Source organism: Sus scrofa, chromosome 17 (assembly GCF_000003025.6).
Source record: "Sus scrofa isolate TJ Tabasco breed Duroc chromosome 17, Sscrofa11.1, whole genome shotgun sequence".
NCBI lineage: Eukaryota > Metazoa > Chordata > Mammalia > Artiodactyla > Suidae > Sus > Sus scrofa.
The window spans coordinates 9,229,426-9,244,066 of record NC_010459.5 but is presented as its reverse complement, the minus strand read 5'-3'; the positions used below and the strand labels follow the sequence as shown (position 1 = coordinate 9,244,066).

General features: G+C 39.9%; 1 protein-coding gene across 1 annotated transcript in view; it reads right to left on the bottom strand.

Annotated features, from left to right (window-relative positions):
* The window catches only part of LOC100519521 (disintegrin and metalloproteinase domain-containing protein 18), a 54,996-nt gene continuing 51,274 nt past the window's right edge, over nt 10,920–14,641 (bottom strand). Inside the window, exons 19-20 of the mRNA XM_021078204.1 lie at nt 14,066–14,180; nt 10,920–11,263 (exon numbers count right to left, since the gene is read on the bottom strand). Coding sequence (XP_020933863.1) covers nt 11,100–11,263; nt 14,066–14,180 — 279 coding nt within the window. The 3' untranslated portion in view covers nt 10,920–11,099. The remainder of the gene's footprint in view (nt 11,264–14,065; nt 14,181–14,641) is intronic.

The window sequence follows — 14,641 nt, the reverse complement described above, 5'->3', positions numbered from 1 at the left end:
AATATTTAGACAAGAGTGTGAATATGTATATAGATGTAGATATAGACATAGATCTGAATCACTTTGCTGCACAGCAGAAAATAACACATTATAAATCAAGTATACTTTGATTTTTTTTATTTATTTATTTCCTTTTTAGGGCTGCACCCCCGGCATATGGAGGCTCCCAGGCTGGGCTCCAACTGGAGCTGCAGCTGCTGGCCGGCATCACAGCCACAGCAGTGGGAGATGCGAGCCTCGTCTGTGACTGACACCACAGCTCCCGGCAACACCGGATCCTTAACCCCCTGAGGGAGGCCAGGGATCAAACCAGCATCCTCTTGGATACTAGTGGGATTTGTTTCCACTGAGCAACAACGGGAACGCCCTATATATCCATTTTAAAAAAGACAATGTAGTGGTGTCATGCAGAATGTCAGTACTTAAAATACATTTTAATAGTACATTGCATTGGAGTGACTACATTCTAGAATGGCTCTCACGCTATTCTTCCCATTACATTCTGTTTTTTGTTTTTCGTTTTTTTTTTTTTTTGGAAAGATGTAGTTTTCCAAGAATATGCTTTCTTTATGGTAAAGATAAAGGAAACTGAGATGAAAATTACACAGCACAGAGAACACAATGGCTACATTTCTTTAATGACTGCTTCATAGGAAGAGTTCCCGTTGTGGCTCAGTGGGTTAAGAACCTGACATAGTGTCCATGAGGATGCAAGTTCAATCCTTGGCCTTCCTCAGTGGGTTATGGATCTGGTGTTGCCACAAGCTTTGGGGTAGGTCACAGATGTGGCTCAGATCTGGTGTGGCTGTGGCTGTGGAGCAGGCTGGCAGCTGCAGCTCCCATTTGAACCCTATCCCAGGAAAGAAAATGAACAGTTCCCAAGGCTAAAACTGCTGAAACCAGGCCCAAGAGAAGAAAACAAACAAAAAATGTCATGTTGGTCTATCGTATCTACATGGAAGCCAAATACACCAACAAAAAAGAGGCATGTAATGAAGCCTTATGATTCTGTCTTGGAAAAAATCTCTGATGATTGAATTTGAGGAAGCTTGGCTTGAGAGAACTTTTTCTTGATTCTGCTTATCCAGCCATTTCATGAAATCTGTCCTGCCTTTGATGGCAGAAGCAATAATACTTTACTCTCCTACGTTTTAAGTTCTTCTAACTTTAACCATTTTCATATGTCTGAAACTATGTCCTCACTTGACTCTTAGTCTTTTTTTTTTATTGTAATTTTTATTTTATTTTTTTGCTTTTTAGGGCTGTGCCTGAGGCATATGGAAGTTCCTAGGCTAGGGTTTAATCGGAATTGCAGCTGCCGGCCTACCCCACAGCCACAGCAACACAGGATCCAAGCCACACCTGTGACCTACACCACAGCTCAGGGAAAGACCAGATTCTTAACCCACTGAACAAGAGCAGGGATCAAATCGAGTCCTCAAGGATATTAGTCGGATTCATTTCCGCTGAGCCACAGCAGGAACTCCGACCCTCAGTCTTGATTCCTTTTGATTTTCTTAGGCAATAACCTCATCTTTAAAATCCCTTTTCGAGTGATGTCAGAAGAACATCTTTATCTTATGCAGATCTTTATCTTTCTTTTGGCTTTTTCCCTGGGGCCAGATTGCTATTTTAGAAAATCTCTGATTGTCAGAACTCAGCCTTTGGCTTTATAGCCTCCTAGTTCTGAGCCTTTATATGAATCTGTCTGGCTTGTGTATAGCACCTGTTTTATGACTTGGACAATCTCTTCTCTGTAATTATATATATGTGTATATATTATTACATCTATATTATACACATGTTATTATATGTCCGTAATTATATATAATTACCTATACATTACATACATATATATTACATATGAATATATATATATTAACACATACATGAAGAGATAACAAAGCATTGCTTTTTTTTCCTTTCACTCCTGGATTTAACAAGGTACATGAATTTCCATAACAAGGATTTTTACAAACTAGTTACACGTTGTGACGATACTGTGCATTTCATGCTAGCATATCTTTTATTTGTTTATAGCTCAAATAGTCCACATTCTTGCGAGCACGTTCGAATGCAGCCAATAGATTTCTAATCAAAGATCCCCACATTACTGTACTTAGATATCTCAACATATTAAATAAAAGGAAAGGTGAAGGGCAACACACAATAAAAACAAAACAGGGAAAAAGAAAAGGAACAAAGCACTGATGGGCTAAAGCCCTGTAGTCAGCCTTCCTTATCTGTGGTTCCACATCTGCAGATTCAACCAACCATAGATAGTGGAGTACTGTATATATTTACTGAAAAAAAAAATATGTGTATAAGTGGACTCATGCAGTCCAAAACTAGGTTGAGAAAGAACAGTGCTGGAAGCCTCACATTTCCTGATTTCAAAACATATTATAAAACCAGAGTAATTAAAACAGTATGGTCCTAATTTAAAAGTCAACTTGTAAACAATGGAATAGAATAGTCTAGAAATAAATCCATATATTTCAATTGATTGTGACAAGAATGGCAAGAACACACCAAACCTGGAATTCCTATTGTGGCTCAGTGGAACAACCCAACTAGTATCCATGAGGGTGTGGGTTTGATCCTTGGCCTCACTTGGTGGGTTAAGGAGCTGGTGCTGCCATGAACTATGGTATAGGTTGCAGAGGCAGCTTAGATCCCACTTTGCTGTGGCTGTGCTGTAGGCTTGCAGTTGCAGCTCTGATTCAACCCCTAGCCTGGGAACTTCCATATGCTGCACCTGTGGCCCTAAAAAAAAAAAAGCAAAAAAAGGATACACCAAATCTAAGTACCTCTGCACATTAGCCCAGGACACCAAGGAGGTTTCTATCATTGTGAACTTGAAAGTGGGAAAACAGGACCTCAATGAGGGCTGCAGACCCAAGGGAGCTGGTGAGCCTGCCCCTCCCCCATTTGACATGCTTGTCCTAAAGGAAACCTGGCGACTGCAAAACTGAGCAGACTCATGACCGACAGAGAATTTGTAGAGGTCCAGTCTGCCTGGACAGTGGAATCTGGCACACCATCAGAGTGCGATGGAAATGAATTTTGAAGCAGAGGAGGTAGAGGAGCTCACCAGGCATGGCCCTGCTCGAGTGACATTGCAAGGTGTAGGCTTGTGGCAGCATCAGGACTGACCTCTCCTGGCAGAGGAGGTGGAAGGTGAAAGTATTGAGGGACCACTCAGCTGCCGGTTGTGTGAACTGCAGCTGGAGGGACCTGGTTCTCTCCAGCAGCACCCAGATTTCTGGTGAGGGACCTCTGTGACCGATGGGAGGGAGAAGAAAGAGAAGGGGGCAAACAGGAATATCAAGTGGGCATTGAAAGAACAGGTTTCCTGCCTGCAGTCTGATCTGGGGTTTCAGCAGGGGCACATCCACAGACCTTTAAGACTGCCCCAGCTGAGGTTCTTCCCACCAGGCCCTAAGCATCCCCAAAACCCGGGGTGCTAAGCCCAAACCTCCTCCTGCTCTTATGCCAACTCCTTCTGCACATTCCAGGTGCACCGCCAGCTCCCTGCAGGGGAAACTACAAACTTGAGCGATAGCGCCACCTACTGGAAAACAAAAGAAAGAGTTCTAATTGCCGGTCTTGAATCAAACAAATTCTTAATTAAAGAAGGTGTAAGTCTACTTCAAATGAGAGACCAGAAGCTCACGTCATCAAGCACTATGAAAAATCAAGGAAACATGGCATCCCCAAAATAAAACAATTCGCTAGCAACTGAACTCAAAGACATGGACTCATGATGTAACAGTTGAGTTCAATATAGCTGTTATGAAGAAATTTAATGAATTACAAGAAAATCCAGAAAGATAACTCATTGGACTCAGGAATTAAATTAATGCACAGAAGGAGTTTTTCCATAAAATTAACTTTTTAAAATAAAGTCTAAACCGAAATTCTGAAGCTGAAGCATTCAATGAAGGAGATGAAGAATGCAAGAGAGAGCAAAGGTAACAGGGCAGATCAGATAGAAAATAGAATAAGTGACTGGGAGAATAGATATATGAAAATAATTCATAATTCATATATTAGAAGAGGGCAGAGCCAGTAGTTGTTTGTTTAAATGAAGAAACCCTATGAGAACTATCGGATTCAATCAGAAAGGCAAATATAAAAATAACCAGTGTACCAGAGGAAAAGAGAGAAAGGGGCATGAGCTGTGGCAGAGGTTGCAGGTGCGGCTTGGATCGTGCGTTGTTGTGGCTCTGGTGTAGGTCGGCAGCAACAGCTCCGATTGGAGCCCTAGCCTGTGCTGCTGGAGCGGCCTTAGAAAAGGAAAAATAACAAAAAAAAAAAAAAAAAAAAAAAAAAAAAAAAAGGAGAGAAAGGGAGAGAGAGTTTATTTAAAGAAATAAAAGCTAAAGACTTCTCAAATCTGAAATAGGAGTTGGGCATACAAGTCCATAAAGCTAATAAAACATCCTATTGTATCGATGCTAACACACCTTCTCCTAGCCTCATAACGAAACTGTCAAAAGCCAGTGGAAAAAAGAATCTTAAATGCATGAAAAACTTAACTTACAAAGAAACCCCAATTAAGCTGTTAGTTTATCAGCAGAAACTACAGACCATGAGAGAGTAGAATGACATATTCAAAGCATCCTTTTTTTTTTTTTTTTGCTTTTTAGGGCCACACCTTCAGCATATGGCAGTGCCCAGGCTAGGGGTTGAATCAGAGCTGCAGCTGCCGGCCTATTCCAGATCCAAGCCATGTCTGCAACATACACCGCAGCTCCCAGCAACACCAGGATCCTTAACCCACTGATTGAGGCCAGGGCTCAAATCTGCATCCTCATGGATACTAGCTGAGTTCGTTTCTGCTGGGCTGCAGTACGAACTCCCAAAGTATTGAAAGATAAAAATTGCCAGCCAATTTATTCAGCAAAGTTATCCCTCAGGTATGAAGAAGAAATAAAGGCCGTTTGCAGACACAACTCACCACCGTTAGATTGGCCTTGCAAGAAGTGCTAAAAGTTCTTTGAACTTAAATGAAAAGATGACACTCCATGATGAGAAAAAAAAAAAGCCATAAAAGTACACAACACTCTGGTAAAGGTCAAAAATTAACAGACTTAGAAATTGTAACCAGGGAGTTCCCCATGGTGGCTCAGCAGGTGAAGAATTTGACATCATGTCTGTGAGGATGTGGGTTCCATCCCTGGCCTTGCTCAGAGGGGTAAGGATCCTGCATTGCCTTAAACTATGGTGTAGGTCATAGATATGGCTTGGATCTGGCGTTGCTGTGGCTGTGGTGCAGGCCTGCAGTGGCAGCTCTGATTCAACCCCTAGCCCAGAGAACTTTCATATGCTGCAGGTACCATGGTAAGAAGAAAAAAGAAGAAATTATAAGTATATTAAAACGGTGGGTTAACCATTTTAGTAACCCTGTAGTATAAGGGTTAAAGAAAAAGTATCAAATATTGAACATGAATACATGCTCAGCATCTTAGTCATTGAAACTACATGAGGTACCAATTCACATCCACCAGAATGGCTAAAATCAAAGAATAAAAGAAGCCACTGCTTGCCAGATTGGAACCCTCATACATTGCCAGTGGGGATGTTAAATGGCTCAGCCACTGTGGAAAAGAGTTTGGGTGTTCCTCAAAAAGTTATAATAGGAGTTCCTGCTGTGGTGCAGTGGGTTCATGATCTGGCTTGTCTCTATGCAGGCGCCGGTTTGATCCCCAGTCTGGCACAGTGGGTTAAAGATGTGTAGGTCACAGCTATGGCTTGGATGCAATCCCTGGCCTAGGAAATTCCACATGCCATGGGAGCAGCTGGAAAAGAAAAAAAAAAAAAAAGTTAAAAAGTTAAACACACAACACAGTAATTCCACCCTTTGGTATTTAAACATATACATGTATACACATGTTCAGAGCAGCACTACTCACAGGAGCCAAAAAGTGGAAGCAGTTCAAATAACCACCGACGGGCAATGGATAAAAAATTATGGCATATACATGCGGTAGAAGTGGACTATTAATCGGTCATAAAATAAATGAAAATCTGACACATGCTATGAAGTGGGTGAACCTCTAAAACATGATGCCAAGTGGAAGAAATCAGACACAAGTATTTTTAATTTTATTTTTATTAATTCGAATAATTTTATTTATAGAAGTGGAAGGCAGATCAGTGGTTGCCAGGTGCTGGTGGGACGACAAAATGGGATGAGACTGTTTCGTGGGTGCAGGGTCTGGTTTTGGAGTGATGGAAATGTTCTGGAACCAGATGGAAGTAGTGATTGCACAACACAGTGAAGATCTAAATGCCACAGAATTGTTTACCTACAAATGATAAACTTTATGTGAATTTCACCTAAGAAATAAAAGACAGGGAGCTCCCTTTGTGGCTTACTGGGTTAAGAACCTGACTAGTATCCATGAGGATGCCGATTCAATCCCTGGCCTCGCTCAGTGGGTTAAGGATCTGGAGTTGCCCACAAGCTGTGGTGTAGGTCACAGAGGTGGCTTGGGTCTGTCGTTGCTGTGGCTGTGGTGTAGGCCAGCAGCTGCAGCTCGAGTTCCACCCCTAGCCTAGGAACTTCCATATACCGCAGGTGCAGCCCTACAAAGAAAAAAGAAAAAGAGAAAAGACGAACAACCATTGAGGGTACAAGGATCCCCACATCTGCACTGTAGTCAGAACACTGCTTTGAACTGGAACTGTAAACAACAGCTGGACCACATTTTATGGGTGTGACTCAGTGACTGGTACACTTTTTCAAGGATCTATCCCTTTTTGTTGGTAGCTCTGTGATTCTTTTGTGTTGCAATAGTACATCAGCAATTAATCCTTTCAATCAGGAAAATTATATTTTGGAAATAAGTTGACATAATTGTGTCATGAAAATGACTTGTACTTTGTCAAGTGCTTTTTTTTGCATCATGTGGTTCTTAGCCTTCATTCTGTTAATATGGTGTACTGCCTTTGTGTGTTGAACTCCGTGATGGCTTTATTTTTATTTATTTTTTTTGCCTGCACCCTTCTCACATGAAAATTCTCTGGCTGGGGATCAAAACCATGCCACCGCAGCAACCTGAGCCACTGCAGTGAGAACACCAGATCCTTGACCTGCTGCACCACCAGGGTACTCCTCCATGATGGCTTTGATACTTATATTTGCCACAAAATCTTTAGGAAGCAAACCAATAAAATATTTTCTTTTAGGAATTCCTGTTGTGGCTGAGTGGGTTAAGAAACCAGTTAGTTGCGGGTTTGATCCCTGGCCTTGCTCAGTAGATTAAGGACCCAGTGTTGTCAGCAAGCTATAACACAGGTTGCAGAGGTGGCTTGGATCCAGTGCTACTATAACTGTGGTGTAGGCCAGCAGCTGCGGTTCCGATGCGACCCCTAGCCTGAGAACTTCCATATGCTGCAGGTGTAGCACTAAAAAGAAAACAAATTTTTCTTTTAGTGTCTTTCCCCTCCTTATCCTATTGTTTGAGGATAAAAGTGTATGATTTGACTCCCACATACTGGATATTATGGGATGGTATCACCATATTCCATTATTTCAGGCAGAAATCTGTTTCAACAATGAAATATACCTGTACCTTACTAGTCAAAACAAAATGTAAAAAAAAATGTTCTTTGAATTATGTACTCTTACATTACCTCAAAGTCTCACAATATACTTATGAGCTAGGTACGTAAGGTTCTAGTATTCCCAATTTACAGTTTAGGAAATGAAAGAACGTGGGTTTATTTTGGCACAGAGCTAGTTAGGGATGAAGGCTTGAAAGCATCACCTCCCTTAACATATTTCAGCTTTTTCACCACGATTACTCATTCTACTCCATTTTTCAATGCCCGGTTAACTTCTTTTAAACTTGCTAATTAATTCTGAGAACGTGTATGTAAAATGTTTCAGGTTTTCAACCTACACAACTATATAATCCGCAAAAAAATTAGGTGGCACATATATTATCTCTCAACCCTTATTGATTTGATATTTATTTTAAAATCATGTTACAAGATAGTCACTGGTATTCAATTATTCCTCATTTGCCAATCTGCCTATTTGCTCAGATTTATCGGTAACCCCCAAAGCAATATTTGCACCTGGATCATTGCAGCGGACATATAGACCAAGGTGGAAAAACATTCAGTTTAAGGAAAGAGCAGTGCACCATTATGGAAGAAGCTGGGGTTCTGAGGCCAAGTGGACGGTTTTTGGATCTCAGCTATGGCTCCAGGTAAGTCCCTTTCCACTTGTTTATAAGAGGGATGAGTTGCTTTAGGATTTCAGATTATTTACTAGATGGAGTGTTCGTGGCTCAGTGGGTTGAGAATATGACTGCAGTGGCTTTGGCCACTGCTGAGGTGTGGGTTTGATCCCTGGCTGGGCACAGTGGGCTAAAGATCCAGCTGGGGTGTAGGTCACATGAATTCAATACCTGGCCCATGTGCTGCAAGCATGGCCATAATATATAAATGGCAGATTGTGGGTCTGATTTACTGTACAGCAGAAATTGAAGGAACACTGTAAATCAAACACTATAATAAAAAATAAAATTTAAAAATGATTGTAACTATATAATATGTATGCATATGTATATATGTGTATATATATATATTTTTTCCCTCCTTTAAGCATTAGTTAATTCTGTGTGTGGGACTTTGCAGAACATAGTTGCCACAAGAATTGAACATATTAGTATGATCTCATTCATATAAGAATAAACATTAAAATTACATATTTTTTGTAGATAAGAGGTCCAGTAGAAGCTTGGTCAGTTTTTTTTTCTGAGTCTGTAATTGTATATATATACACATAGCTATGTATGTGTATACACACGATTTTTTTTTTGTCTTTTTTTTTTTTTTTTTTTTGTCTTTTCAGGGCCGCACCTGTGGCATATGGAGATTCCTAGGGTGGGGGTTGAATCACAGCTGTTAACCCAGATCCTTAACCCACTGAGAGAGGCCAGGAATCGAACCCACAACCTCATGGTTCCTAGTTGGGTTAGTTAACCACTGAGCCAGGAAGGGAGCTCCCACATGATTTTTTTGTGTTACCTGGGAAATAAGGGGAAAATTACATATTAAAAGATTTGCTCTCATCCAGACAAAATGGCTCTTTAAAAAATAAAAACACCGAAATAATTTTACAAATGTGTCTGTATAAATTGATTTGGGCCATGTAGTCCAGAAGGAATAAAATGCCCATAAAATAAAAAGAATGATTTCTTTTGTTGTTGTTGTTGTTTTTGTCTTTTCAGGGCCTCAGCAGCGGCATATGGAGGTTCCCAAGCTAGGGGTCAAATCAGAGCTGTAGCCTCTGCCATAGGCAATGCCAGTTCAAGCCGCATCAGCAATCTACATCACAGCTCATGGGCAACGCGGAGCCTTAACCCATTGAGCGAGCCCAGAGATGGAACCTGTGGTCTAACGGAAACTAGTCAGATTCGCTTATGTTGAGCCACGAGGGAAACTTCAAAAGAATGATTTCTTAACTACAGGAGTTCGTGAAGCCCTGCTGTCCTTGGTGTTCGTCGCAATATTCTGTGCACTGTAATTTGCACAAGTGATAGTTCAGTCTGCAGTAAGGAAAACAGGTGCGTGAGCATTCCCCAGGCATGGTAGCCTTCTTCCTCTTCTCTTACCTGTCTCATCAGGTCACTCTGGGACCTTCCAAGCCCCTGACCAGGTGTGCACACGCGCGCACACAGACGCGGACACACAGACAGACAGACACACACGCCATAAAATCTCTCCATGCAGGATTCCAGAGGAAGAGGCTCCTCCGGAAGTGGGAGTGTTATTACCGAACCACCGTCCAGACATCCTCAGGGCTGATGTTGGACCTCGGCCCTGAGTAGGTGAAGAAGGGCTGTCCCAGGACTCGTTCAGGGCTCCTTCCCCCACCCGCTGGAAGGCGGGCGCCCCCTCCTGCGGGGCTGGGGCAGGGAGGGAGGGACGACCGTCCCCGGCGTGCTCTTGGCGCCCCCGGCCAGCAGGCCCAGCAGGACCCTGAAACCGGGCGGACTGTGACCCCACCATGGGCTCCCTGCAAAGCTGGGCCTGGGCTTCTGGAGCCAGGAGGGCCACGCCGCCCCGTCCACGCCGAGGGGTCCTCACTTACGATGGCCGACGGATGTTAGCGGGCCCAGCCCTGAAAGGAGCAGCAATACAGACAGCATTGCGTGGTCCGCCTGCCTCTCCACGGAGATGGTTGCTGGAAACCCCGATCAACTGTCCCGTAGGGGCCCGGGGCTCCAGATCTGGAAGGGGAGGGGATGGGAGGAGCGGGGCTGGTGGGGGACGGGTCACTGGACCTGGAAGTCACAGGCGTCCCCTAGCGGCCAGATGAATGCAGGAGGCACCCAGGAGTGCCTGCCTCCTGCTGCCAAAGTGCGCTTTATTTCCAAAAATTTGACATTCTAAACGTATACAAGGGTAATCTCATGTTACAAAAAGCACTGTCTTCTCTGCATGTAAGCCACTTGCTGGCGAAGTTCTTGCTGATATTAGTAATCCACGTTATAGCTTTCTGGTACCATGACTGAATGACTGATGAAGGAAAAAGAAAATGGGAATTCACAATATGTTTAGTAGCAGAAGGTTTCCTACTTTAACCGTATCTACCACCAGATTTCTATTTTAAGTCTCAGGTCAAAACACTCACACAAAAGAATACAGACACTAAAAAAAATTTTTAAAAATCAATTCTTATATATTAATTGAAACTTTGATTATAGATACGTTCGTTTCTTAGAAAACTAGTCCAAATAAAAAGCTAAACATTAAATGTGTTTATATATGAATATGTATTTATGTGTATAAATATATATGCCTGTGTTTTACTACTTTAATGTTGATTTATCATTTAAATATGAGGCAAAATAATTACAGCCATGAACTTAGTGAAAACAATTGAAATCCATTTATTTGTTTAGTTTTGTACACTTGTGGCTCTTAGAAGAATCCATGGTTTAGAAAGACTAAGATGAAAAGCTAAACAGAATTTTTTCCCAATCACTATGGAGTTCACACACTGAAAGGCAAGAGAATTTAGGACACTGATTAATGACCGGCACAATTTAAGACAATTATTTGTATAAGCATATTTACCCCTCATATTCTGCATTCTCTTTGTTGCATGATCTTCTCATTTCATTTCGCTTCATGATCATAAAGATGAAAATTATGAAAAAGGGCAGAGAAATGTAGAAACTCAGAATAAGCCAGTTGCCCTGATGTGTATTGTAGGCTTTTTTAATAAAAACTATAGCTAGAAATGAAACATAGAAAGCAATGGATAGTCACTGAATATTTGAATAAATTTATATTTATTTCACTTTAATCACATATCTACATATAAAACCATATACATGGAGTTCCTGTTGTGGCTCTGTGGAAAAGAACCTGAATAGTATCTCTGAGGACATGGGTTCAATTCCTTGGCCCACTCAGTGGATTAAAGGATCTGGCATTGTCATGAACTGTGGTGAAGGTCGCAGACCAGGCTCAGATCCTGCATTGCGGTGGCTGTGTTGCTATAGCAGCTGCAGCTCTGATTCAACCCCTAGTCTGGGAACTTCCCTATGCCCTAAAAAGCAAAGCAAAACAAAACAAAACAAAGAAGAACAAAAAAACCCAGCCATATGTATAACTGAAACTTTAATATCTTGCAAATTCTTATAGGAGAAAATAGAAGGACATTTAAATTCATACCCAAAACTACAATGGTACATTTTTCATAGATTTACTACTCATCTTTTTTTATATATTTAACTGTTATGATACTGTCTACATGTTTTGAGTTCTGCTTACCACATTCAGCTTATTTATGGCATCAATATTTTTAAAAGGTGATACATTAATAAAGCTTAACTATTTAGAAACATACTGGGAAAACTCCCCATTCTTTCCCCTACACCAAGTCACGCAGTTTCCCTCCTTGGAAAATGACTCCTATTCCTCCATCTAGGATTTATATTTCATATATATGAATAAAATCCACCTCTATATCTATACTTGTCTCTGTATCTACCTATATGCAATGTGTTGTGTGTATTTTTCCCCTCATATCGACATTCAACATCTTATGTTCTTTCAATATTTCTTACACTTAAAAAACTGAAGTACTACACAATTCAGAAAAGTACACAATAAATAAATATATTAGCAAAGAATCAGGAAAATCATCCAGGAAAAACATATCCTGTTAGAATCCCTAAAGTATCCTCAGGGCATTTTCTAATCATCATTCGTCTCCAAAGATTACAAGTGTATTGATCCCTTCCATTATTATTTACTTGGTATATTTTTATTGAAGTATAAAATACTAACAGAAATTATATACCTCAAAGAATTTTCTAAACTGAACACATATTGTGTATATGGTGTAAGAAAGTGGTCCAGTGTCATTAATTTGCATGTAGCAATCCAGTCTTCCTAAGATCACTTATTGAAAAGACTCACCTTTCCTCATTGTATATTCTTTTTACCATATAAGTGTGGGTTTATTTCTGGGCTATTCTGTTCCATTGATCTGTGTGTCTGTTTTGTGCAACTACTGTACTGTTTTGATTATTACAGATTTGTAATATACTTTGAGATCAGGAAGTTTGATACCTGCAGTTTTTTTCATCTTCCTCTAGATTGCTTTGGCTATTTTGAGTCTTTTATGGTTCCAAACATTATCAAATTATTTGTTATAGTTCTATGAAAGGTGCCATTGGAATTTTGATAGAGATTGCATTGAATATGAAAACTACTTTGAACATTTTAACAATATTAATTATTCTAATCCATGAACATGGTATACATTTCCAAATATTTGTAGTTTCTTTAATTTCTTTCATCAATGTCTTACCATTTTCAAAGTATAGGTCTTTCACTTCTTTGGTTAAATATATTCCTAGGCATTTTATTCTCTTTGATACAATTGTAAATGGGATTGTCTCTTGGTTTCTTTTTGTGATAGTTTATTAGTATCTAACAATTCAACAGATTTGTGTATGTTAATTTTGTATCTTGCAACTTTACTGGGTTCACTCATTAGTTTTAATGCTTTTTGGTGAAGTCTTTGGGTTTTTTCTACATACAGAATTATGTCATCTGCAAATAGTGATAGTTTTACTTTTTTCTTTCCAATTTGGATTTTTAATTTCTTTTTGGTTTGTTTTTTAATTGCTCTGACTAGGGTGAATAGGATTTCCATTATGATTTTGAATAAAAGTATTTGAAGTGGGCGTCCTTATCTGTTTCTGATCTTAGAGGAAAAGCTTTCAGCTTCGCATTATTGAGTATGATGTTAACTTTGGGTTTCCCATATATGGCCTTTATTATGTTGAGGTATACTCCCTTTATATCACTTTGTTGAGGGCCTTTATCAAAAATGGATGTTATATCAATGATAGCCACTTGCCTTCATTCACAGAACAAGAAAAAGCATAAACATGTACTCCATCGCTCAAAATGTGATTTACTATTATGTCCTAATAAATATGTACACATATTTTACCATGTTTTTGTCTAAATTTCACTCAGAATAAAAACTTTATCCTACAGTTGTTTTTAGTAACCTATGAAGTTTTTAATAACATGGAATGCAAATAATTTACATAGTGTTCATTTGCTCATATTTAAATTTTTTTTTTTATGGCTGCACCCATGGCACATGAATTGAATCCAAGCCCTATGCCATAGCTACAGCAATGCTGGATCCTTTAACCTACTTCACTGGCCCAGGGATTGAACCCACACCTCCTCAGTGACCTGAACTATTGCAGTCAGATTCTTAACCCAGTGCACCACAGCAAGAACTCCTATTTTGTTTTGAATTCATGTTATGTCATTTATTGAATCTTAATTTAAGAGTACTGTAGTCTATCTTAGTAACTAAGTTTATTGAAACAGTGTCTGTGAGGAAAAATTATTACAAATATTACTTAACACTATTAAAGCCACTATTCAAGATAATTTCTTTTAATTACTTATGAGACCATGAAAGATTTGGCTCAGCAATATATTTCTTTAATTATTTCATAAACCCTCATTTTGTTTTAAAAGTTTTATTATTACTTACCAGATTTATGATCATTTCCATCATCAATACTTCCTCCTGGTGAGCCAATTTGTAGTTCACAATCTGGAGGCCTATAGCCAGGAAGGCAATGACAGTTACCTAAATTATTACATATCTGAAATAGAAAAATATATAATCACTATAAATCATGGTAGTCTCTCTATATTATATATAAACACTTAAATTCAAAAGAACAAAAATTACTATTTTTCTAAGTTTATTGAGATGGTATAATGTGAGAAGTAGGTTACAAAAAGTATTGAAAATTTTGGCAACATAACAGTCAATGATAAAATCACTACCCTGGAGTTCCCGTCGTGGCACAGTGGTTAATGAATCCGACTAGGAACCATGGGGTTGCGGGTTCTATCCCTGGCCTTGCTCAGTGGGTTGAGGATCCGGTGTTGCCGTGAGCTGTGGTGTAGGTTGCAGACGTGGCTCGGATCCCATGTTGCTGTGGCTCTGGCGTAGGCCAGTGGCTACAGCTCCGATTAGACCCCTAGCCTGGGAACTCCATATTTATTTTAAAAAAATCACTACCCTACACGATAGTTTTTTTCTGGCCTACATATATTG